Raw genomic sequence first — 27,075 nt, forward strand, 5'->3', positions numbered from 1 at the left:
ACTGTTGTGATTATTTATATTGAGTATATTTTTCTATTCTGTGAGAAATAGGCAAATCTCATTTTCAATGTTTATTTTTCCCGTGACAAGTGTGCATATTTTTGCATTTATATTAACGATTCTTCCTCTATGAGGATTATAAACTCAAAATGGGTCTTGCAACTATCACGTAGTGATTACCAATCTGATCAATATGCTTTGATTCTTGTACTCATGTATTCATCGTATATTTGTATTCATGTATACTCATGCATATTGAAACAAAAAGTGGAAAGTTATTTTCTCTCAATGCAAGACAATAGTTGCTTTTAGCTCATACTAAGATTATTTGTTGTCTTTTGTGAAGACACTTACCCATTCATTTCCTCCACTCTGTTTGAGTGCTATATCTTGGAATCCAATGTGAGGATTATTGTTGTGATGCATCATCACTGTTATGGAAGCATTTACATCTAATGGTAAACATTTGTTTTATGTGAATAAATGAGTCGTTACTGAAAATTGTGCTATTAATTGTGTTATGTTATTCCTTACTCAGATAATAGTCCATCACATGTTCCTCATTGCAAGTATGGCATGCTGAATGGTTGAACGGTAATTTTCTTCTCCGTTTAAATGACAACCCCCCCCCCCCCCATGTTGCCTGGACTAAAACTATGACAAATTCCCAGGAAATCCACAAACTGAACATAACCTACTAGAACCCCTCCCCCTCCGCGCGCGCGCGCGCGCACACACACACACACACACACACAAACACACACACACACACACACAGAGGACTCATAACGCCTCTGCACTTTGTCCTGTTTTTCTAACTGTTTGCATCTGATATTTGCACTGTAAGTACTGTATGTTCCGGTTTCATCTTCTTTATGTTTATGAAATCTTCTCCGGCCCAACCGTGTGTGTGGCCAACAAACTAAACCTTAACTCGGCACATGAACGATTGGCAGCAGAAAACAGGTGGATTGTGCCTTAACATAAGACAACTGCGCCTTAACGTAAGACATTAGACAGACGGAGGAGGTCGATAACCTGGAAGCTCTTCTCATCGGAAAGATTGTAAATCATCAGTGTGCAACCCACAGTACAGCCTGTTTGGCACAGCGTACACAGGTTTACCGTTCTACTATTTTGGGCAGCCCGTGGGCACGTCGTGATTGGACGGCTCCGTACGTAAAGTGGTCCCGCGTGCGTCACGTCGTCAGTCTGGACTATGGCGGAATGCGGTCGAGTTGACAGGAGTCATCACAGTATGGATAAAAGCATAACTCTCCCTCCCGATGAAATATTCCGCAATTTGGAGAACGCAAAGCGGTTCGCTATAGACATAGGTACCGTATATCCAGTTTGTCATTATTTGATCCTTCGTTGTTAATCCTAATTCTCAATTGTGTCTCGCAGGTCCTGCAGTAGCGTTGATGGTACTGTATAAACACACATTCCTCTAGGGGAAATAAACAAGGCAGAGCCTGAAATGTGAAACGTATGACTAGTTAGTCAAGCTGAATGAATCTGACCAGCTAACGCGGGGTTATCACCTCGGAAAGTGGGTGTATGCTGAGCTGGAAATGAAAGGACCAAATTAAATAACCCCAGTAGTCTGAGCTAGCCCTCAACAAGTCTGTATAGTAACCGCAAGACAGCTACTGTTTTGCTAGCTTTGCTAGCTCTCAGTTAACATTACTTTAGCGTCTGCTAAAGCCTAGCTCACAGGTTTCTCTGGTGTCAATCAATTTGGTTATGTTTTGACAGGTGGATCTCTTACAAAGCTTGCGTATTACTCTACTGTTCAACACAAAGTGGCTAAAGTACGATCTTTCGACCACACTACAAAGGCAAGTGAGATGGTTTTCAAAAGCTTTGATTTCTCTAACAGTTCTTCGGCCTGGCTACGTTATGTCTTAGCAGAAGCTCTAACCAAAGTTAGCTAACCACTAACCCTACTCAGTGAAGCATACAAATATAGGCCCGTGCGGGGTTCACCCTTTTCTCAGATCTTGCTGCTCTGTGATTGTTCTTTCTTGCATCTCTTTGTCAAGGAGGCTGCCAGCGATAAGCTCTATGAGATATCTGTGCAGGAGGAGATAACAGCTCGCCTGCACTTCATCAAGTTTGAAAATGCTTACATTGAAACATGCTTGGACTTCATCAAAGACCATCTGGTCAACACGGACACAAAAGTCATCAAAGCCACAGGTGGAGGGGCACACAAGTTCAAAGATCTCATTGAGAAGAAACTCGGGCTCAAGTTAGTGCCTTAACCAGAATTAACTTGGAGATAAAAGAAAAATATCTGCTACTTCGTTACATCATATAGTTCTGGGTTTAATGATGTCATATTGCATGAAAAAAAAACAGTTTTGGTAACAAGTATCAACCATATGACAAAATATGTTTTGATGTTTTTGGTTGGTTGGTTGGTTGCTTGCTTTTGGCCATTTTGGTTTTTAATGCAGATAGGTTTTTGTACTGTGCCAGTCACAGTGGCAGGCAGCATCTACAATTTTGATGTCATTAGCTATTCTAGTAATCTACATGGCTGGTAAAATAGTGAGATGTTGGGAAAACGGGTTGCTTCCTTTGCCATGATGGACATTTGGCTGAGAATGGCTTTAGCTAATGAATATTCTTTGTTGCATTGTGCCAGAGTGGACAAGGAGGACGAGATGACCTGCCTTATCAAGGGCTGTAACTTTGTGCTGAGGAACATCCCCCATGAGATCTTTGTCTATGCCAGGCACGCCGACTCAGAGTTCCGCTTCCAGAACACTCACCCTGACATCTTCCCTTACCTGCTTGTAAACATTGGTTCAGGGGTTTCAATAGTCAAGGTAACACGTGCTGAGCCACGGTCTTGCTTTCAGTTAGACTGTGGTTTTAAAGATGACTGTGGTTTTAAATTCTATCAGCTAAGTAGGTTTCCACATACAAGGAATTTGAAATGGGGGCATATTGGCATGAAAATATGCAGGACATAACACGGTGTTATAAAGTTTACGAATATCAAAGTAACTAAGAATATCAATATTGGCAAGGGAGGAAAAGGTTGGAGAGCAGTAGGTTTCCTCTCTGTGCTGTGTGGAAAACAATATCATGGGATAAATCTGCGTGGTGGGTCTCTGCTATATAATCAGTGTGATTATCCACTGATTGAAGCACATTGACACAAATGTATGCATATATTTGGAAATCATTTGCAAGGGCAAGGAAATGCAGGCTATCGAACCATGTCATCAAAGGAAATAAGCAAAGGGCATATTAGCCTATATTCAGTTTTTGGGACATTAAATATCTGCTGTCCTTATTTAGGAGGTGATGAAAAGTACACAGAGGTTAAGAAAACTGACTTGACTCTGCTTCACCTGTGAGGTTTTAACTGTAAAATGTTATACAAATAAGAGTTGTGCTTACACCCAGATTCCTACCTGAGTAAGTGATTTATATTTCATGTTTCATCTAGATTCCAAACTCAGCAGGCCACAATTACTGTTTCTGGTCTTACCGGTTTAAATCATGCATGCATTAGATAGTATGCTCTTGTGTTTTACTTTTCTTTTTTTTTTACAATATCCCATTCTCTCTCCGTTTCAATAGGTTGAATCAGAAGACAAATTTGAGCGTATTGGAGGAAGTTCAATAGGTGGGGGGACATTCTGGGGTCTTGGAGCCTTGCTCACTAAAACAAAGGTATGCAACTCAAGTACCAAATACATTTCCTGCCAGTTAAAAATTGTTGTTGCATTGTCTTCAGAGTCAAGCATGAAAGATTATTCTATGAGCGTGTTTTATGTGGGCTATCATGTAAAGATTCAAAGATTTTAAACGTTTATTTGTCACATACTTCATGTACATTTACAAGTACATTAAGCAGTGAAATGCTTTTTTAGTATCGTAAGAAAAAAGAAACATCAGGACAAAGTGCAATAATGTCTTCCGACTTGAACTTTGCCATTTTGTCCTTCTTTAGAGATTTGACGAGTTACTACAGCTGGCCTCAAAAGGGCAGCACACAAGTGTCGATATGCTTGTCAAAGATATCTACGGAGGCTCTTACGGATCCTTGGGCTTGACTGGAGATCTTATTGCAAGCAGTTTTGGGAAATCTGCTACAGCTGACCAAGGTGATGCAAGGGCTATTGTGTTGTATATGGTTGCCTGGTAGCCTCCATACCCTAGATACTGTTGTAAGGGAGCTGAAGGATCCATTATGTCTGTTGTTATCTGCATTGACTTAATGTTAGAATTTTTAAAAAAAAAACCCTTGTATGTCGATAAAATAATCAAGGATGGCAGTTAAGTAAAGGGCTTGTTTCCATTTTGTTAAGGATATCTCGACAGCATGGATATTTTTCATTATACATAGATTAAATTTTGCAAATGCTGTTCACCTGTACAATACTGCTTGTGAGAATGACCTCTCACCAAGTCGAAGCGCAGCTTTGTTCCTTATGGATACTTCTTTCTGTTGGGAAGTGTAAAGGTGGCAGTCTACCATGGAAATTCATGTCCATTTTTGCCAAATTAAGCAGAGCCAGCCACTGTGCTTCCGCAACTGTTGGTACCGTTTTTGGGATTTTTATTAATTAATTCATCCAGCACCACTCGCAAAAAATATGGAGGAGGATTTTGACAGCCCATGTCTTTTTTAGAACTTTCAAAAAAAGTTATAACATTTGGAAATACTTCTCAAATAACAGCCACTGTGAACCTCTTATGGTTTGGTGTGATGCTAGTAGTTATAATACTTGTATTTAAATCAGTCAAAGGTTGAAAGAGTAAGCAAGAAATCTGCAATTTCAGTGCTTTAGAAAACAATGGACTTTCTAAAGGGAGACTGTATGAGGACCAAATCTGTGTGATATGTTATTAAATAGTCAAACACACAAAACAGTTTAGATATAGTTTTCTAGTTTTAGGGAATCATTTTGAAATTGATTTTCACTGTGTACAAAAAGTTTAGTTTTCTTGATTTATCTTAATACTGTCTTCAAAGAGAGTGTTCAGGATATGTAGATTTCTTTTCCTGTCCTGTTTCTTTCATATCACACTTCTTCATCAGACACTTAAAAAGATTATCCACCACTGTTTGTATTAATGAAACTTTGATATTGGCCTCTTGGTAGTCATTTTTATCAATAGTGAAATAATTACTGTAATCCAAAGGTGAAAGATCCTGAAATCCTTGTACCTGCTTTTCAAAGCCACAGTGTGGCTTTTTTTTTTTCATATTTTAATATTGGCTTGTTCTGCATTGTAGATTTCTCTAAAGAAGACATGGCCAAGAGTTTACTCCATATGATCAGTAATGATATTGGGCAGCTGGCTTGCCTATATGCCAAGCTTCATAACCTCTCCAGAGTGTACTTCGGGGGCTTTTTCATTAGAGGACATCCAGTCACCATGCACACAATCACCTACAGCATAAACTACTTTACCAAGGTAAGCCTTTCTTCTCTCTCTCTGTAGACACTGTCCCCAAATGACTTTCCAGCAACATATTCTATGGCTTCATTCAGGAGTGGTACACTGCCAAAGCATAAAATAGAACCACTACTTACTCTACTGCTACTACTTTTGGCTGCTCCCGTTAGCAGTCGCCACAGTGGCTCATCCGTTTCCATCGCTTCCTGACCTTTCCATCTTCCTCTGTCATACATAATATAAGAAAGTGTCCCAGAAAGAGTTTCCTTTTTAATAAATTCAGCTTGCACATGACTGGGACTATAGCAAGGAAAGCTCTGACACCAAACAACCTTAACCAGCAGGTTGGGCTAGTTAGTGAAGTCATTCTACCAAACCAGTAAGCCCAGGTTGGATTTTCCTCCTTGTGACTCTAACTGTTGACATGTTTTTGTGAGCTAGACAGTTTAGCTCTAAAGTACCTTATTTAGCTGGCTGATGCTACGCCCTCAATTCAGGGCTTACATTTCCGTGTCCTTTGGAGGGTCTCTCACTATCAGTTATTTGTTTTATTGTTCTCACCGCTAGGGATATTTGTTTTTGGCTGATAGCTGTGTACGTGCTTCCAACATTTACTTTTACCTTACTTTTCTTGTAATTTTTATAGGGTGAAGTTCAAGCTTTGTTCCTAAGACATGAAGGCTACCTTGGGGCCATTGGAGCATTTCTTAAAGGAGCAGAGGAAGACAGTAAGGAGAAACACAAAACTGAAAACATAGCAGGGCTCGACATTAACAATTTTTCTGCTAGCCCATCTGGCCCAACTACATATAAACTGCTTTTTTTTCCTTCTTTTTTTTTTTAAGAGATTCTGCATATTAAAATATACCCCCCCCACCATCATTGAATCCATAGTAACTCAATGTGAGCCTTGAATTAGTTAAAAACCAGAGTAAAGAACTAGAGTTTATTTTTATACAATAAACTTGATATCATGGCATTGGCTTGAGTTTGAATGGCATATTGCCAAGTGACACAATTTGTAATGTTAAAGAAGCAGATTTTGAGCACTCAGTCAAGGATGACCGTGCTCCAGATCGGCTTGGAAGTGCCAATTTTGTCTCGATCAGAGAATAAATTGCTCCAACGTGAATTTACATGATTATAGTATCAAATAGCAGTGGATAGAGCAAAGTGATTTGGCTTTTGGCAGTTAAAAAAAAGGTTTCATAAATGACAGCAATTTATCAATAGACGGAGTCAACAACTCCCTTGCATTTCTCTGTCCTCCACCCCTTTCATGTGAGTTGTCTCAAACTGGCACCATACACAGCCCGCACTCTCAGAGAAATGACAGCTCAGATGCCTGTATTATTACAAATCTTTGAGACCAGTCTCAAGTTTCATCCACAATTATTTGGAAGAATCAAATATGCACAATGTTTAGTCAAAAACTATTCCCATGCAAGGGCTGAACAAGATGGGAGTGTCGGTTAATATGAAACCCTTTTTGTCCATGACACCAAATAATGCCTGGATTTGTTGCTTTGGCAACGAGGATCAGGATAAAAGATGTGACTGTTGTACTACTTACAAATAGTCAACCAAGCTCCTAGTAATAGTTACATTCAGCGTTCATTCAGTCATAACTAGATTAATCAGAGCTGCTACCAAACTCTGCACTGAGTGGCATACATCAACCCTTTATTAGTGTAAACTGTTCCATGTCTCAGTTTAGATTTAAGTTACACAGTTGTCATAAAAACACAGAATTACTTTGCTGTTACAATAAAATCAGCTTCAGAAAAGATAAGTTTCAGTAACATTAATAATAATTACATAGACTTGTGAGGTGCAAACATCCCACATCTGAAATCCATTATCATTTAGTAACTTGCTCAGATAAAGGATTGGTGATCTATCATGATTATTGTGTCTTCCTCTCATCTAGATCCAAATCAGTACAGCTGGGGGGAGAATTATGCTGGAAGCTCAGGCCTAATGAGTGTTTCTCCTGACATAAACCCAATGCAGCGTGCACGCAGTGGAACGGTAGGTCCTCCAGAAAAAGGAAAGAAAAAAGCTATTGAAATGTAAGGGTGTTTTCTGTACCACCAGAGGTCACTCCAGACCCATCTTCATGAGGGGGAAATTTCAACGTTATAGCTATTTCTTAGATATTGCTATTTTTGTGACACCATTACATTTCTGATATGCTCTATGAAAAGGTGCAATACCATCATCATGTCTGAGTTCTCAAGCCTCATACTCTCATCAACTCTTGTGGTCTCATGATCTTCCTTTTCATTTCCTCCCCACACATATCTCTGTTTACCTAAACTTTTCCTTCAGTTTCCCGTAAGTACACTTTACTGGTATGCTTTATTTTGTTCTGAGGTGTTCCTGAAATGTTGCTTCCGCTTACGGTGCCTTGCTTTTGTAGCTGTACACACTCGACCCAACAACTCAGTCATGTTGGGCAATCACCTCTTTGCACACTTTTTGTGAGAAAAAAAATTAGGTCTTAGACTTTCTTTGCTTTGGCATTTCTTCAGCCACCATTCCAGACTTTCTAGTCATTGCTTTATTTTATTTTTTTGCTAGTAAAGCCTGGTGTTTGTTTTTATTAAATTCAGCGCAACTCTTGCAACACAGAGATTTGCTTCTTTGAATTTAATGGTATTGACATATGAAAAAATGTAGATGCTTGTGTGTAAACGTCTGATAACTGTGTGCACCTTGCTCTGTGACCCCTAAAAGTGATATTTTAACTTTGGTTGTATGCACTTTTTACAATACATACTTCCGTAGAAGTTCAGATGCAATCACCCAGCCTTGGAGATCCATAGCCACCACATGCATAGTGATGCATTGCGATGGCAGTAAAAAAAAAAAGTAAGAAAGGGAGTTGCTCCATACAGGTTCTTAAAGTGGCTAGTTTTGGTGCCCCTACCATTCATGTCTTTCTCATGAAAAGTATATTTTTTAAAAATACTTCAAAAGCCAATGGCCAATGATAAAGTAGTGGTTGTTACCCTGGTTTCCAAATGCTATATGTGCCACCCACCGACTCAGGATCAAATCCTGTCAAATCTTTGTCACTTGACTCTGTGTGCATCTCAGATCTCTGCTGTTACAAAGCAAACAAACCAAAAAGATGCAGCAGTGGACTGCCCAGTACTTAAAGAAAATAGGTATACAACCATAGTGAAATATCCCAGTGATACACACACTAACCCTGAACATAGATTGATAGAATAGGCTAATCGATGCCCTTGTATGATTAGTCTAAGAATGTTACCCCTGACTGTACAAACGACACTGAACATTTGTCCTTGTCTCTATTTTTTTATGTATTTATTTTTTCCTCCAGTTTGACATGTTGGAGATGGACCGTTTAGAAAGAAAGCTGGTAAACCTTCCACTGCTGCAGGACCCCTCCTCATACATCCCTGACACAGTGGACCTCACAGAGGATGCCCTGGCCCGCGAGTACTGGCTCTATTGCTTCGAGGAAGCGCTTGATGGGGTAAGCTGGCTTTTTTTTTTCCTTCCCCTTTTTCTCCCCAATTGTATCCGGCCAATTACCCTACTCTTCCGAGCCATCCCAGTCACTGCTCCACCCGCTCTGCTGATCCGAGGAGGGCTGCAAACTACCACTTCTCCTCCGATACATGTGGAGCCGCTTCTTTTCACCTGACAGTGAGGAGTTCCCCCTCGCCCCCAAACAGGCGCCCCGACCAACTAGAGGAGGCGCCAGTGCAGCGACCAGGACACATACCCACATCCAGCTTCCCACCCGCAGACGACACGGCCAATTTTGTCTGTAGGGATGCCTGACCAAGGCCAAGACGGAGGTAACACGGGGATTCGAACCGGCGATCCCTGTGTTGGTATGCAATGGAATAGACTGCTACGGTACCCAGACGCCTAAGCTGGCTTTTCACTGTGTTGTTAAACTGCCTCGTTCTGCTGAAATGCATCTAACCTATGTTTCTGGGTTTCATAGCAGTAGGCAGCATTATGGATGACGTGGTGTATTTATTATACCACATTTTGGAGACGCTTTTTCATCATTTGGACAATACATTCCAGGCAATGAGCCATACAAGCCATTTCAAAATCCAGCAAGTTGTCACATCACATTGGGAGGCGACTGATCAAATTCATTCAATCAGTTCACACAGGCACTGCCTTCAAACTGTGTGAACTGATTGGCTGGATTTGATTGGAATGAGTGGCGCACTGGAGATTGATATTGTTGTGAAAATTCAGAATCAATACCTATCGGATATTTGTGACAACCCTTTAACCCAGCTCAACACGGGTATGGGTGCACCTGCACACATACACTTTTTCCCTACCCTGACAAAGATTATTTTTCCGTCCCTCGATCTTTAGGTTATGTCATTTTTCTTTTAAACCACAGTCCTTGCAAAACGTCACCTATGTATTTGCAAAGTTTTGGTTCAGAGGTATGCAATACAAATGAATTTGTGTCATGTTATTACTTAACAGGTGGTGAAGAGGGCTGTAGCAAGCCAACCTGATATCCCAGAGGCTGCTGAGCGAGCAGAGAAGTTCAGACAGAAATACAGGCACAAGCTTCAGACCCTCCGCCACCAGCCTTTGTAAGGACTGCCTTCAGGTTCTGCATGCACTCCTCATCTATTGACCTAGAGACTGCTTTTAAAGGACTAGAGCTCATTTCCTCTCTCAGTCATCTGCAATAGTGTCTCCTTTAACGCACTTCTGTTACCACTTACAACCTTGTTGATGTCAAGACGGTTTCAGTTTAGGGGAATAGATTGCATAGCATTATAACTTATCCTTCTCGAACTGAACTCTGAGCTGTGGCCGCTCTGAAATAGTCTAAGCATTGTGCCTATTATTTATTTTTAAAACGTAAAAGGTGTCAAATTATGTTCATGATTAGGCAAAATGTCTTGAAAACCTTTATAGGACTATCTTAATTTTACATTTACATTTACTCATTCAGCAGACACTTTTATCCAAAGCAACTTACAAGAGAGTCGTTCATTCTGGTGATGTAGCTTACAACTACTGTACTGGAAATTTTTATTCATTAAGTTATTTATTTATTTGATAAATTTGCATCTCTTTTAGGAAACTTGGCCAATGCATAACAGTATAATGTAGGTCCACCTTACCTGTAGTTAATATTTACGCAGCACTGTCTTTCTGTTGTCCTAGCCCCATTCTGAGTGTGTGTTTCTCTTAAACTAATGTAGAGTGCTTCTCTTCTCACCTAGTGCTTATGGATCCCTCACTGTCAGAAGTCTGTTAGACACAAGGGAACACTGTTTAAACGAGTTCAACTTTCCTGATCCCTACTCTAAGGTCTGGGTGAACTCTATCAACCTTTCTGTTTCTTAGTGTTTTTTTCTGGTCTACGTAAGTGTCCAGCAACTGCTCTTAAGCAGGGATTGGGGCAGACAGATGTGAATATTGGAAATATGTATGAAATAATGCCTTTGTGTGGTGTGGTGGTCTTGTTAAATTACTTTGCTCATCTTTTCAATTTAAACTTGGCCCAGGAGCTCAACTGGTCTTTCAAATCCTGAAACATAATAGAAGTGGGCAGATCACATTTTGTTGTATCTTCAGCATGCTTAATCAGTGTTTCCCACACATAGGCGGGTTGCCCAGGGGAATTAGCAGCTGCCCGTGTATATTTCGATTCTCATTTTAACAATTTCCTCTTTTCTTTTTTTTTCTTTCTACCTGTCTGAGAAAATGGTGCCATCTGTGACAATCTGCCCTCATTTTTAACCCTCACATCCCGGTTCACTCTGCTTCCACATACTTGACATGTAAGAGAAGGGGATGGACACAATTGCACGGGCTGTGCAGAGAAAGAAAGAAGGAGCGAGACACCACCACAAATTACTCTCTGATTTTGCTAAATGCTGAAGCGCCATATAGTTGCTGTCGCCAGCCTTTGTAAAGACTACCTGTCAGATGGCAAAAAGATGATCTAACTAAGTTAGCAAAGGTTAAGCTGCTATTCTCTTAGTGCAGTAAAGCACTGTTTAATATCGCTAATGGGCCATCATAATTATATTTCAGACCTTTGGGAAACACTGCTTAAAATAATTGTTTTGTCTTGGTTTTTTTTTTTTTTTTTTTTTTGCTTGTCAAATGAAACCCTGCCAACAACTGCTTTGTCCTGTGCATTGGAAGTGGCATCTCATCACTGTATCTCTGGTCCACCGCAGATCAAGCAGAGGGAGAATGACATAGCCCTCAGATATTATCAGAAGGCAGTCAAATCCCTGGAGGAGCTGAGCTGGGAGGAGAGGCAGTTTGCCCTGGTCCGGGGCGTCTTGGCCGGGAATGTATTTGACTGGGGAGCCAAGGCCGTGTCCGAGTGAGTGGGATTCAGGGTTACTTGCAGAGTAGTAAACATTTTATTTCAAACCAGAGTTTGGCAAACCTGGCTGTTTCTGTCTGATCAACCTTTACTTGGGTCGCTGTGTGCACTTCCCTTTAAATGTATGGTTTATTTTGAATCCGTTTTTAGTTCCCTGTTATTTGTGTCAACTCATGGGGGCAGTTAAAGACTTTTGAGTTGCTTAACCCTAACCTCTTTTTTGTTTTAGCTGCCAGAACATAATCAGTAAACCTACTTAATGTGTCAACCAAACTGCATTATGGAAGCCGTCTAGTCACTCCCCATTGGAAGGTAGTTGTGTTTTCTTGACCAGAATGCACTACAGCAGCATTTCCCAACCCAGTCCTCAAGGAACCCCTATCCTGCAGATTTTCATTGTAACCCTGCATAGGTAGCCCTGCTTGTACTTACTCAACCAATCATCTCATAGCACTTAGTTATGCAAGGTGTGCAACATCTGACATAATTTATTGCTGATTGGTTGAATAACTACAAACAGGTACCTATTCAGGGTTGCAAAGAAAATCTGCAGGATAGGGGTTCCTTTAGGATTGGGTTGGGAAACACTGCACTACAGAAACCTTTGATTATTATTTTTTTCAGCAAGGAAGCTTGGTATTGAACACTTTTTGATTGTTGCATGAAAACCTCCTTCAGCAGTGCATTGGGCAGCACGGTGGCCCAGTAGTTAGCGCTGTCGCCTCACAGCAAGAAGGTCCTGGGTTCGAACCCCAGGGTTGTCCAACTCTGTGTGGAGTTTGCATGTTCTCCCCGTGTCTACGGTGGGTTTTCTCCAGGTGCTCCGGTTTCCCCCACCATCAAAAAAGACATGCATGTTAGGGTTAATACTCCTGTCTGTGCCCCTGACCAAGGCATTGCAAGACGAACTGGAGTTGGTCTGCGGGTGCTGCATGGTGGCTGCCCACTGCTCCTAGCTACATAGCTAGGATGGTTTAAATGCAGAGAGGAATTTCCCCATGGGGATTAATATAGTATACCAAAATCAAAAAAATAGATAAATAAATACATAAAAATTCAGTGGCTTTTTACAGTTGCAACCTTTTTGTTTAGGACAACCAAAGGCCTGCAACACACGTGTGCTACTCAACTCTAAAGGTTTTTTTTTTAATGTCCTGTAGTGTTCTTGAGTCTGATCCTGAGTTTGGGTTTGAGGAGGCTAAACGTCAACTGGAAGGTATGCTTTTCTCCTTTCTGTACCCGTTTCATCTCCAGTATGTATTGTGAGTTCTGTTGAAGCTATTCCCAATAGAAGAATCCTTACCCCCCTTAATATTACTGTCCTTTATTTCTGTTTTTAAAAGCAAAGTTAAATGGACATGTTTCTGGTCTTGTGTAATTTTTTTCTTTCATATCGGCTATATTTTTCTTTATAGTTCATTTCCTTTTCTTGACTCGTAGTAATTGAAGCAGCATATTAAGACAGTTTTTTTCTGTAAGGATCATTAACGGTTTGAATAAAGTTTCTTTCAAAGTTAAACATTGATTATGCAATGCTAATTCTTGTTGTTGTCAATATTTGGAGCAATCTTTGACATCCAAATGGTTACATGACCACTTTGAATGTCCCTAAATGACTGTTTCTTTGTTTTGTCTCTCCTAGAGAGGCCATGGCTTGTTGATGCTTATAACCAATGGATCGAGAGACTGAAGGTATGAATCTCGCTCAACAACCTTGTTTCACTGCACCTGAAACACAGATTATATAATCTCATATGCTTCTGTTCACTGTAACTCAATTGTCTAAATATGTGGTGGACAATTTTTCAGAACAACGCACCCAACACTACAGGTGCTGATTTCATTAACTAGTCCCCCACCCCATCCCCCCCATCTGTTTGCAAGTGTGCTAATTAGTGAACTCACATGGTGTGGTTTTGGATTAGAATGAAAATCTGCATAATCATGACTCTCCATAGCACATGGCTGAATACCACTGGATTATATACACTCTGCTGTATGCCTTTCAGTTGATGTTTTTTTTCCAAAGTGCTTCATTGTGCCATACCTATGTGGGAAACAGAATCCTAAACCTAGAAGTGCTAAAGTCGAACCCTGCCTGTTGAGTTATACAGCACCGTGTTTGTATATTCCATGCATAAAATGCAGTAAAAAGTTTTGAGTTCTCCCTGTCCGGGTTTTTTTTTTTTTATGTTTCTGCTTTGTAATAATGTATTTCCTGTGTTGCATTTTGGTCAGTGCTTGAATTCAGTCCATCCTACCTCTCTCTTGCAGGGTCCTCCTCACAAGTGTGCCTTGTTTTTCGTAGATAATAGTGGAATGGACATCATTCTTGGAGTGATGCCCTTTGTCAGAGAGCTTCTCAGTAGGGGAACAGAGGTACTGGAACATAAACATCAACAAATTATTTTCAATAATGCTGGTACTCCTTACTCTCAGCTTGATCCTTGAATGTTTCATTTCCCTGTAGGTCGTACTGGCCAGCAACTCTGGTCCAGCTTTGAATGATGTGACAAATGGTGAACTACAGATTTTGACTTCAAAAATAGCTGCTATGGATCCAGTGATTAAGTGAGTAACAGAGATCATTTTGAAAATCCAAATTAATCAATGTAATTACTCTTTTTTATTTTTTTTTCTAACTCCTGGATGGGACAAGCCGATGGTGAGAAACATAAGTTGGGAAAAAACTTTTTTTGATTTTTTTGCGACAGTGGCTTGTAAATCTCCATATTCACTGGCCAACTTCACTATTTCACCAGCTTACTGGATTTTTCTTTATTTAATCTTCTCCAAATTGTGATTCGGATGGTAAGAAGTGTCAACTTCCAGGGGCGTCTGGGTGGCGTGGCGGTCTATTCCATTGCCTACCAACCCAGGGATTGCTGGTTTGAATCCCCGTGTTACCTCCGGCTTGGTCGGGCGTCCCTACAGACACTGTTGGCCGTATCTGCGTGTGGGAAGCCGGATGTGGGTATGTGTCCTGGTCGCAGCACTAGCACCTCCTCTGGGCGGTTGAGGTGCCTGTTCGGGGGGAAGGGAGAACTGGGGAGAATAGCGTGATCCTCCCACGCGCTACATCCCTCTAGTGAAACTCCTTACTGTCAGGTGAAAAGAAGCGGCTGGTGACTCCACATGTATCGGAGGAGGCATGTGGTAGTCTGCAGCCCTCCCCGGATCGGCAGAGGGGGTGGAGCAGCGACTGGGCAGCTCGGAAAATAGGGTAATTGGCCAAATACAATTGGGGAGGAAAAAGTGCTAACTTCCAATCATGTAATTTGGTAGTATGAATTGTTTAAACTATTTGTTCAATGCTTCTGAAAGTCCCCGTGTGTTAACTCAAATGCTTCTATCATGCCTAAACCTTTGAGTGTGCAATGTGCGCCCATTTGACAATTGTCTTGTGTTCACTGGTCATCTTTTTTTCTCCTAAGTAAGTTCTGCAAAAACATAGTTTAGAGTATCAGGTGTTATATTTTCACACCTAAAGCTTTGCATCTCCCAGCCGTTGTTATGCATTTATAGTTAAACTGTTTGATTTGTTGTACAGTGCCGGGCTGAAGGAGGAAAGGCTAAAGTTGGTCCAGAGTGGTTCTAGTTCTCCTTGCCTGGATCTCAGGTTGGTCACATGTCAGACACGTTAGATTTAAATTCTCTTCATTGCGATGTGTCATAATGTATACATTTTTTTTGTATCGAGGCAAGATTGCCGAGCAGTTCTGAAAAGTTCATTTGCATTTCCGAAAAGTTGAATACATTTTTGGACATCCTCAGGAACTGTATGAAAAAAAAAATTGGCAAAGCTGGTAGAAGGCTTCATGCACTTATGACTGCACATTTCACATAGTTGTGAAGCTACTTTCACTGTAATTTTATATATCATTCATCATGCTAGTTGTAAAGAATTATCTGAAGTACAATAGTAACTCTGTCAAACTCATAGTTCGATAGACTGTCAAACTTGACTTTCTCATGGGGAACCTCAACACACCAATTTAGTTACTATTTTCATTTGTGTCACTTTTATGTCATTCCGTTGTATTCCCTAATCTCCGCTTCTGCCCATTCTCCAGTCGTCTGGACAAAGCGCTGGCAATACTGGTGCGGGATCGCCAAATCGATCTGGTGATTATTGAGGGCATGGGCCGGGCCATCCATACCAACTACTATGCCATGCTCAGCTGTGAGAGCCTCAAAATGGCTGTTATCAAGAACTCCTGGCTGGCCGACCGGCTGGGGGGCAAGTTGTTCAGTGTGGTTTTCAAGTACGAGGTGCCTCCAGAAAAACGCAGTCAAGACCCTGGAACACTGACACCCTCATGAGCCCATCCCAGGTTGTGTTTAACAGTATAGGGGGAAACTGGAGGAACTGGCTGGATTTGATAGACCGAAACTCAGAATGTGATGATGATGATGGTGATGATGTTGATGTTTGCCCTGCCACTTGGTGAATGACTGATTGTAATGCTGATTGTAAAATTCAGACAGGTTTTAGAGGAGATGGGTATCAGGGAACCATTGGGTTGGTTTTTAATTTATGTTTTGGGTGATTTTTAGCACACGTTTTCAAGGATTTGCATTGATTTCTTTCAGGTATTTGCTGTACAATCAGTTTGCTTCCATCTTTGACAATTACTGACCTCAGTCAGTACATGAAGCACGTTTATAGTGAAAGGGGAAATCATCAGTGGTTGTTGTCGATACACTTTTTCTCCAGCAGCTTGTGCTCGCAGAGAAGATGTGTAGCTTGTAGACATTGGCATAATCATACGCAAGAGTTTATAGAAAATTTCATCAGATGTTGCTATCCTCCCAGGGCACAGCATCTAGTTTTTTTTAACAATGCTGTGCATCCACAATGGCTTGTGGTGAAAGATGATTTGCTGAGCGTATGTGTACACACACGTGGGCGTTCGAGCAATTACAGCTTTCAGAGGTAAAGCTTTTCAAGAGAAACTGTGGTTTATGTGCCTTGAGACTGGTGTGATCAAAGCATCATTCATTCAGTATTCGACCAGCTCACTTTTAGTATTTGCTGGGACCCTCCACAAATGTCTGCTTTTGGTTTCTGGTGTTTGCACGCCGTTTTCTCAGTGAATCCACGGTTTTCCTGTTTTCCGGTACCATCAGAGGTCGAAATGAGACGGTTGAATAATTCTTCATTATTATCACCTTAGTATAGTTGTTCTTAATTTTTCAGGGAAATTGTTTTAACGGTTGAAGCAGCATTTTATCACAGGAGGTTGACGTGATGGGACTGTTATTCCACAAGATGGCAGTATTCTACTGTGAAGTAAGGTTTTAGGCCCCTAAAGGTGCTGGGCATCAAAATTATCACTACTTAAATCAGGTTAAAGTGATTCCATTTTTGATTCCGAGGCATTTTTTTTTTATCGGTTCATCACATGAAAGGTGTTTTGTTTTTTTTAATTACTTTTTTAATTAGACTGTGGGGGCTACAGTTGCAGTCATGACACATAATTTAATTGTGCAAATAAATTGCTGTGTAAAATAGTTATTTATCCCCAAGTCAGAGATACATTTTCATGAAGGTAATACCACCATGCAACACTTCGCAAAGTGATTGGTCCGAAATGGGGATTTCAATACACTAGATAAAGATCTGAATTACAGGTGATTGGTCAGATTAATAAGGCCTTGCCAAAATGTTTCCCAAGGCTATAACTGTTTAACATTTGTCAATTTGTGATAGTGTAATGTTATGTGTACATTGTCAGCTACACACTTGTACATTGTATTTGTACATTGTCAGATACACGGTAAAAATTTATATAATTCATTTGCTTCACTTCATTTCAACTCACGAGCACAATTTTATGTAATATATTCCTCTCTCGACAATCAGTTTTAATTAAATCGTGAAAACCTATATTTTATTCAAGTGTGTGTGTCTTTTCTTTTTGTTCTGTAGTAGCAGCAGTGGAGTTTTGCTGCGTGCTGCTAACTAGGAGAAAAGGGAGAGTTTTCTACGGGTACATTCACACATATTTAAGCTCTTTACTTCCCCCCGGCAGTTGCAAACCTAGATGCCCCAGTACGTGGCAGTGGCTGCCCGCTGTGCACTTGCAGAGGAGCTGTGTGCTGATAATGTATGAAGGCACCAGGCAGGGGGTCCCTCCACAAGCCAACTCTTTCCTCATCACCCAAACTGCCAAATGCATATGTGCCAAATCCTGCAAGGCAGAGCATGCATCAGGGGCCATCTAACGTTGTTTTATTGTTTAAAAAGTCCTCATCAATGCTGATGAGCTTTCGTTTTTGGTATCCTAAGGTGGATGAAGGTCTTAAGCGCGACAGGCTTTCCTCAATTACAATGTACACTGCACATGTGCGAGCCAAAGAGTATTTTCAAAGGCTTCCACGTGTTTGGTGTATCCTGCTTAAGAGTAGTGAAAAGGGACTGTCATTTTGTGTGGTGCCATATGGTTGGGTTTCTTTAAAATGTAATCACAAATTAGTACAGTAAAAAAAAAAAACATTGCTCAGACTTCAGCACAGTGTTATGCATGCTGACATTCAGTTAAGACACCTTATTGATCCCCATGTGGAAATTAGTCCTCAGCGTTGGACTCATCCTGACTACTTGGCAGCAGCGGGCAGCCACAGTGCAGCATGTGGAGACCGAGCCCAGTTCTGAGGCCATGCATTGGTTAAGGAGTATTAAGCTAGCATAGTGACAGCTTTCATAAACTTCATGGCTAATACGGGTGGCATTTACAGCTAGGATTGTGCACTAAATATACCAACAGACATTAAGTATGGTATCGGTAGCCTTGCTGTGTTTCCACTACCGCAAAATGGGTTCATCTTCCGACAAAGACACATTTATTTACTGGCTGTCATATTTCTGGTGTAAAGGTTTTGCTGAAGGGCCTGGGAAAATCTACTCAGGTATTGACTATAAACATTGACATAATACTCATTATCATAGTGAGCTAAACATTAAAACTTAAAATCACCTGCGTTTTGTTGATTTGGGTGTAACAATAACATGAATTTGATGATGCTGAGAGAACCTAACGAGAGAAAATAAAACGACTCCAAGGTTTTCAGGAAAACGAGAATTACTTGGGGCCGTTGTTCATCCAGTGTCTGACAGCACATTGGATGAACAACGGCCCATTGACATTGTAATGGTTGGCTTTGGTTTTCAGTGGGGAAATGCTAAAGATGTTCTCAAGCTCTTTTTACCAGAAGGACAAAAAAAACAAACCAAAACTGTAAATGTCAAACTATTTCCCTAAGCAGCCCCTGAACAGTCAGCCTAACAATGCGTCTTTCTGGCTGTACAAGAGGCTTAGTGGTATGCCATAGATGCAGACTGCATTCACTCCCATGTCTGCTCTTTGCAAATCCATCAATAAAATCCACATATGAAGCAATAGCCTTTGTAACGTTGCAGTATTCACTTTACGTATTTCCACGTTCCGTAGTCACATTAAGGATTCACAATATTGAAGTGTTTGCCGATAAACGAATGAAATGTCTGGCGGCATGGTGGCCCAGTGGTTAGCGCTGCTGCCTCACAGCAAGAAGGTCCTGGGTTCGAACCCGACGCCATCCCAGGTCCTTTCTGTGTGGCGTTTGCATGTACTCCACATGTCTGTGTGGCTTTCCTCCTGGTGCTCCAGTTTCCTCACTATCAAAAAGACATGCATGTTGGGGTTACTACTCCTGTCTGTGTCCCTGACCGAGGCAATGGGGAGAAGAAGTGGAGTTGGTCCCTGGCTGCTGCAGCTGCCCGCTGCTGCTATACAATAGCATGGTTACATGCAGAGAGCACATTTCATTTGTATGTATGTACAACATGACTAACACAGAGTATTCTGTTCCATTCTATCTATAACTGATCATTTTCCACGGTTATTTTGGCCGATACCAACACCGATATTTTTGTTCCATTGTTTTTTGGGGGGGGGGTTTAACCAGTGGAGTTTACCTGTAATGCTCGGTACAGATGCAGGTGTCTTACAAACATCAGTTTATTGGTACCTGTCCTGTTTCATTTTTTTTTAAAAAGGAAAAAAATAAAATTTGCATTGCATCGTTTGCGAGTTTCTGCGTTCACTGAAGGAAATGAGTACAAAATAGTTCAACTTGAATGGAGGACACATGCAACATTTCTTTTCATCTTTGCTCTTGCATCTGTTTAACTACAGGTTGCTCATTAACGATTCCCTGTAAAACGCTGCCTCACCGGTGCTTCAAGTGTAAAGCAACTTATGGAAATGTCAGAAGGGCCCTACATTTCTTTGTAGCCCTGCCTCTCCATCCACGCCTGTCATCACCATCGACAGAGAACTAATCCATCCACATACTGGGCAGCGTTTTGATATCCATCCTGATGTGTATGTAGCCTGTCCCACTCTGAGGCGAACAACGTGTAATTTCTCATCTACGATGAATTATGAATCACTCCTGAATGCTCACATGAATTTTAGTTTTGTTTGTAATGCCCGCCCCATTAATGCCCCCCCCCCATCCGCTCTTCCATCTTTTAAACTCTTTTTTCTTTGTGCGCGCGCGCGCGTGTCCTCGTCGGACCTTGGACAGTTTCCTGGGACATGATTAGAAAGTGAGACATGTATGCCATGCAATGTCCCACACCTATTGTCTCGCTCCGTTCACACTCTCTCTCTCTCTCTCTCTCTCTCTCTCTCTCTCTCTCTCTCTCTCTCTCTCTCTCTCTCTCTCTCTCTCTCTCTCCGTGTCCCGGATGGCACCGTTTAACGGGACGGACGCTGACATCAGTCCCGAGTCGCGACGTGAACGCGCGGCACGGTTGCGCGCCCGGAGCCAGTGACTCCGCTCATAAAGGCACACGGAGTCCGGCGGCGCGCTTCATCCGACGGGGAGCGGAGGACGGACGGCTCTCAGCGCTGCTCCTGGCCAACCTGCCGCCGTGGGACCGACTTCTTCCTGCATCTCTAACTGATCCACCGCCGACGCAGAGGTAAGGACGTTTGCCTTCCCGTGTAGGCTAGCCGCCACATTTTGGTCGTTGTTGGTGTTTTTGTTGGAAATCACTCTTTTGTAGATATAATAAGGCTGACCTGTGTGTGTGTGTGGGGGGGGGGGGTCCATCTGTGGTGCCAACACTAAATGTGTCACTGTCTGCTCCAAACCAACCTTGGTCAATTCTCAAAAGTTAGTGCCGTGTTTCACAGATTAAAACTGCCTTTAAATCCAGTGTGATGTGAGAATTGACTCGTGTCATGTGTGGGGGAAAAAACGTGTTACCGAATTGCCGTTCACCTACACAAACGAACGGATAGACAGACTGCTAAGTGCTGTAAGAAAATAAAAACCTGACCTCTGCATGACAATCAGCTTCATTTATCTCATCTGTTTAAGTGTTGAAGTCAGATCAGTGACGTCCTCCTCCAATTAGTTTACTATGATGAGGGAGGAGAGCCAGCAACTCACAGCAGCTCCCAACTTAAAGCTGCTCCTCATGGTTGCTTATAAACAACACGGACTGCAATGTGGAGAAAGAGAGAAATCGAGCGTGTATGTGTTAGAGAGAGAGAGAGAGAGAGAGAGAGAGAGAGAGAGAGAGAGAGAGAGAGAGAGAGAGAGAGAGAGAGCGCGAGAGCGGGGCGGTAGATCAAAGTGGGTAGGCTCACCATGTGACGATGTAATTATAAATGAAAAACACTGTAAAGCAGATATTTATGGACTCCTCGTTAACGAGCACGGTAATCAGGAGTAAGTTAATCAGTGGGAAAGCAGCAGCGATGATCACAAGTCTTCTGGAGGGCCCCCTCTGTGAGGCCCTTGGAAAGACGACCCGGGGAGCCCAAACAAAGCCCAGATTCACTAATGAGTGATGACTTATTTGAAAACGATGAAATAATTAAGGGACCGTTTTTATGAAATCGTTTTTGTTTTTTTTCTCTCCCCTGATAGCCAGATTTTTTATTTCTAGCTAAAAGCTGCATCTGAAGAATCCTGTTCCACAACTCAATACTTCAGCTTCAGAAATAAGCCCTCGACCTGAATTTCACCATTCAATATTCCCAAAACGTGCGACGTTTCCTTTATGGAGGTGTACCTGTTTGGGTCAGGATCTAAATGATCCATCATCATCATCATCATCATCATCATCATCATCACTCTGCTCACTTCATTTCAGCCTCGTGCCAATCTGAGCGTGCCATCGTTCCGTCATGTCATAGGGCAGACGTCACTTTTCTCTTCCCTGGCAGTTGGACGTCTCATTTTGAACCAAAGCTCGTGTGTCTCCCTGCACTCACGTCCCAACCCAGCATAGAAAAGCAGGAGTGTTGGCCCTTAGTAACCATCACCGCCAGCTTAACACGCCGTGTACATGTGTGCTCCACTGCCGAGAGCGGGTCTCTCTGTCTGATCGAGATTCATTCGGCTCTGGCAGGCAGGCGCTCAGGATCACAGTGTGTGCAGCAAGGAGAGAAACTCGGGGCTGGTATAAGTGTGTTGACATGCTCCATTTGACCGTTCATAGACAGCACTGTTTCCCCCTGACCTGCCAATGTGTCCCCCTGGATGAGTCCCGTGTGCGTGCTGCACCCAGGTGTCCGCGTCCCATGCCGTGTTTGATACAAGTTGCTGTGGTCGTGCCTCAGCGGCCAAATCCTACTGTTGTGCCAGAGTGGAGTTCAGCCGGTCCCCTTATCTGCCCAAAGATGTCGCCAACACTTTGTCCTAACAAACGCAGGACAAATTTTCTCTATTTTTTTCCTCTCCTCTCTATATTTTAAGCACGGGCACACATCTCTTTCTTTCATTCTGTCTCTGTCGATCTGTCACAGCCGCGGTTTTTTTCTTTCTCCTGTGGTTCTCTCATCCTCTAACCCTCCTTATATATCTGTCTGCTTTCTCTCTGTCTGCCATCCTCCCCTTTCATCTCTGTCTCTCCCCCTGGTTCTCTCATTCCTGTCCCCTCTCACCCCTTGCTCCTCTTTCTCTTCTCACAGTATTATGTCTTATTTTCTCAGTTACCCTTTCTCCTCTCTTTTGTCTCCCTCATTCTCTCCCCTCTCCGTGGGATGTCTGTTGCTGCGCTTCTGGTGCTGTTTGCGTCTCCGAGTATTTTTTGGAACATGCCTCTATGTGGGTGTCTGGGGGAGGTTGCCCCGCTGCGCGAGAGAGAGAGAGAGAGCGAGAGAGAAAGCGAGAAAAAAGAGGTTTTCAAGTGTATGCACCACGTGTGTGTGTGTGTGTGTGTGTGTGTGTGTGTGTGTGTGTGTGTGTGTGTGTGTGTGTGTGTGTGTGTGTGTGTGAGAGAGAGAGCGAGAGAGAGAGAGAAAACTGCATATGAGAGTGACAAGTGAGAGAGACAGTGACTGTGACCACTTTGTGTTTTGTGTGTGTGTGTGTGTGTGAAGGTGTGTGTGTGAACGAATGAATGCGTTTGTCCATATGGGTAGATGTGTTTGTGGCTGTGCGTGTGTGCCTTCAACTGCGTATATGCACACAGAACACACGTAAAAAGCAGGATAAGGGCCACATGACAGGATGTCGTATGTAGATGGTGCCGTGCAACAGTGACAGTGTTCCTCCTTGCCTCACATCTGTTGTACCAGCAAACAAATCACAACATCACTTTGGGTCTCTCTCTCTCTCTCTCTCTCTCTCTCGCTCTCACCTCCCTCCCTCACTTGCTGACAGATGGACCCTCCTTATGGCTGTTGTTGTTTTTTTTTTGTTTTTTTTTATCCCTTATCACCCAGTGTTGCTTCTGGGGCGAGTCCAACCCATGCACACCTTGAGCTGCAAAACCTCCCCGACTATGTGTGAAGTGCACCAATATTCTTTGCTTGGTGCAGTCCTTTTCTGGAGGAGGTGGGAGGGAGTGTTTTATATTGCTGGAGTCTGTGGTATTGGCCTGTGAGGAAATTATCTATTATTATGTTCACTGATGCTTGGTGGAGTTGCTTTTTTTTTATAATGCGGAGACATAAAGTTATGATAATTTGCAGGCACCAACTGGACCTAATTTCTCCAAGATAAGACTTGCAAAATAAATTGTCAACCATCAAATATGCAACATTATGACCTAATCGAAGCAGAATTTCTCTGGCCTTTGCTCGGTGAAGTCAGAGGGTAAAAATGCAGGGTAGATATGACTCAACATGGGGTGAAAACTGGAAAAACAAGTGAATCACCTAGCATGTATGTTGTATCTACTGAATGCAAGTAATTCAGCTGCCCTTCTGTGATCAATATGTGATATAGAGAAATTTAGCCTGTGGTTGTGTAGGGAGACGGTCTGACAATGACCCACTGGACTCTCTCAAACATCCAATAATCAAGTATGAAGTGAAAGTATGAAATCAAGTCAAACGAAAGACCCACACTAGCCTGGTTCATAAGTAGTTGATAACCTGACTCTCCAATTGATATGCACTTTGTACGGCTCCAATACAAAGGGAAAAAGACACCGCTCCAGTCTTAAACCCAGATTCCTTATCTGTTTATGAGAAATAAGAAGAGTTGTTGCAGGTGGCCTCAGTCTGGCGTGTCCTCTCCTTTTAGATGACTCTTCCCGGAGGTCTTTGTGTGGTGATTCCTCACGGCCGAGGATGGTGGCTATGAGAGATAACAGAAGAGGAACAGATGGCTCCTGGAGGTTTGGTGTCAGCAGGTTTAGTTAGAAATGCGTGCACACAGCGGTCTATGGCAGCCTGGGGGCCAAGAACTCTGCCTTGCTGCTTTTACGTCCCTACCTCCCTCATTTTCTAATGGTGGGCCTAAGTTCACTCAAGGTTATGATATAATATTTCTTAGGAGGTATATCAAAGGGGGGGTCTCCTGTATAAGGGACTGGCTGGTTTTTCACAGACCACAGAGAGGTCTCTGAACTTCATCATCCACCTCCCCTGAGGTGACTCCTTAGCACCAAGATTACCTATCACATATTATCTATCTTCCCCTTCGCTGATTCATAAACACATCGCTTCACTGCCTCCTACAGTACGCCGTACTTCTGACTAGGCTTCCCTGGAGACTCGTTCATCAATATTTCCCGCCCACAAATTTAGTGCCTGCTGCCAAATCCATGCCAGTGTTTTGAATGGAGTGCGAATGGAGGTCTTGTGATGTCAAAAATCAGGAAATTGATGGTGAATTTTGTACTTGGATGTGTTAAAACCCAAGGGTGAGGTCGAAGAGATGCTGTCATGTACAGGGAGACACATCCAGTGCTGCTGAAGTTGACCTGGCTGCTCTCTCATAGTCAGTAGTTGTGTTCGGTGACATAGGGGCTGGAGCAAATTTGGTTTAATCTCCCGAAGGTGAGAATAGATTCTGAGTTTCATTAGATCAGGACGGAGATATTGTTCTCAGCTCTTCCGCAATCGGTAGGAAATGGCGTATATTGTATGCTGCAGTTTGATAAAGATGTGAATTGTAAAGAAGCAGCTTTTTTTATTATTTGAATGGGCTGACAGTGAAATGAAACCCAATGTGGTTCTCAGTCTGGGTATAATCACCGAAGGTGCACCTCATTGTGCTGTCTTCAATACTCCTTAATATCTCACCCATCTGTGCAGGTAGGCCTCTATCTATCTTTCTGTCTGTCTGTCTTTCTGTCTCTATCTATCTATCTATCTATCTATCTATCTATCTATCTATCTATCTATCTATCTATCTATGTCTGTCTGTCTCTGTCTGTCCATCTGTCTGTCTGTCTGTCTTTCTATCGATCTAGCTGTCTCTCTATCGGTCTTTCTGTCTGTCTGTCTGTCTCCGTATCTCTCTGTCTGTTTCTCTATGTCTGTCTGTCTGTCTGTCTGTCTGTCTGTCTGTCTGTCTGTCTATCTATCTATCTATCTATCTATCTATCTATCTATCTATCTATCTATCTATCTATCTATCTATCTATCTATCTATCTATCTCTCTGTCTGCCTGTCTATTTATCTGTCTCGCTTTCTCTGTCTGTCTATCTAGCTGTCTGTTTATCTCGCTATGGCTGTCTGTCTCTCTATTGATCTACCTGTCTCTCTATCTCTCCATCTATCTGTCTTGTCTGTCTCTCTATCTGTCCGTCTGTCTCTCGCTCTATCTGTCTATCTGTCTCTCTGTCTGTCTCCCTCTCTATTGGTCTGTCTGTCTCTCTATTGATCTATCTATCTATCTATCTATCTATCTATCTATCTATCTATCTATCTATCTATCTATCTGTCTGTCTGTCTGTCTGTCTGTCTGTCTGTCTGTCTGTCTGTCTCTCTATCTGTCCGTCTGTCTCTCGATCTATCTGTCTCCTCATCTGTCTATCTATCTCTCTTCTCTCTATCTGTCTGTCTGTCTGTCTGTCTCTGTCTGACTGTCTGTCTGGCTAGCAATTGTATTTAAAAAAAAAAAAAACCTCAAATAAAGCTCACTTTTGTCAGTTGATGAAAATAAGGATCCAGTTTTCAGGCATGGACTTTAGCTATCACCTACCTTTCAAAAAGTACCATCATTTATTTAATCCTGTGCGGTCAGTCACAGGATTTAAACATTTATTTGGACGGCCGATATGTTATTTTGCAACAAAACACCCCCATTATATTAGTTGGGCCCCCCGATAGCCTCTGCAGCGGATGCATGGCTGGCTGGGCCCTCCCTGCATCACACAGTGCTGCATTATGTACCTCGTCTGGTGGGAGGCGGTGTTGTCGGTGGAGGCGGTTTATCATACACAGCAGAACGCGTTTCAAACCCTGAATGCCACCCAGCGTGCTCCATTATCACTCCCATCCTGTGTCTCTTCAAAAGACCACCTGTTAGCAACAGATCAAAGTCTGCAAAAAGGAAAAAGGGGCTCTGCTGGGCAGAGATGCGGGGTGACTCCATCACAACTCGCTCTCTCTTTTCAGATGACGGATCTATTCAGGCCTTCACTGTTGATCGGTTCGACACACAACCCCATTCTCTTTCTATGGAGACATCACATCTCTAGATGGTTTCTAGATGCGTTCACCAACCTTCTGGCTTGACAGGACAAGAATGAGTCATTAAAAACAAGGATTATGCAAACTGGTGCCATACACGGCTAACGCGTTGTGTTCATGGTTTGTTTTTGGATTTTGCGCTGTGTGCAGGAGATTTTTATTCTTCCCTTAACATCTTCATATTCTTAGATAGATACACTTAGATACCCTTTGGGAGATATCCTGAAATACTATTAGACCTTTACTGCCAAATGGGTTATGTCCTTGGTGTTGCTTTCTCATCCCACCGGGTCACATTCCTTGTGTTAGCAAACTAATTTGGCTAATGATCAGAGTTG

General features: G+C 42.3%; 2 protein-coding genes across 3 annotated transcripts in view; both read left to right on the plus strand.

Moving 5' to 3' along the window:
* Nucleotides 1-1,219: 1,219 nt before the first annotated feature.
* pank4 (pantothenate kinase 4 (inactive)) lies at nucleotides 1,220-17,685 on the plus strand. The gene is made up of 19 exons (XM_056274123.1): nucleotides 1,220-1,337; nucleotides 1,759-1,841; nucleotides 2,046-2,254; nucleotides 2,654-2,837; nucleotides 3,601-3,693; nucleotides 3,974-4,127; nucleotides 5,264-5,445; nucleotides 6,074-6,155; nucleotides 7,358-7,458; nucleotides 8,780-8,935; nucleotides 9,925-10,037; nucleotides 10,680-10,767; nucleotides 11,646-11,797; nucleotides 12,961-13,016; nucleotides 13,443-13,492; nucleotides 14,075-14,179; nucleotides 14,271-14,371; nucleotides 15,351-15,419; nucleotides 15,874-17,685. Exons 1-19 carry the CDS (start codon nucleotides 1,220-1,222, stop codon nucleotides 16,121-16,123), a joined length of 2,346 nt encoding a protein of 781 aa, XP_056130098.1. The 3' UTR covers nucleotides 16,124-17,685.
* A 2,971-nt stretch (nucleotides 17,686-20,656) lies between these two features.
* Nucleotides 20,657-27,075, plus strand: part of draxina (dorsal inhibitory axon guidance protein a) — a 35,787-nt gene continuing 29,368 nt past the window's right edge. The window contains exon 1 of one of the 2 annotated variants that reach the window (XM_056274815.1): nucleotides 20,657-20,774. The gene's annotated coding sequence lies outside the window, so the exon portion shown is untranslated. The remainder of the gene's footprint in view (nucleotides 20,775-27,075) is intronic. The other variant, XM_056274816.1, reaches the window with a different exon arrangement.

This window comes from Lampris incognitus, chromosome 2, assembly GCF_029633865.1.
Source record: "Lampris incognitus isolate fLamInc1 chromosome 2, fLamInc1.hap2, whole genome shotgun sequence".
In the NCBI taxonomy this organism is placed as follows: domain Eukaryota; kingdom Metazoa; phylum Chordata; class Actinopteri; order Lampriformes; family Lampridae; genus Lampris; species Lampris incognitus.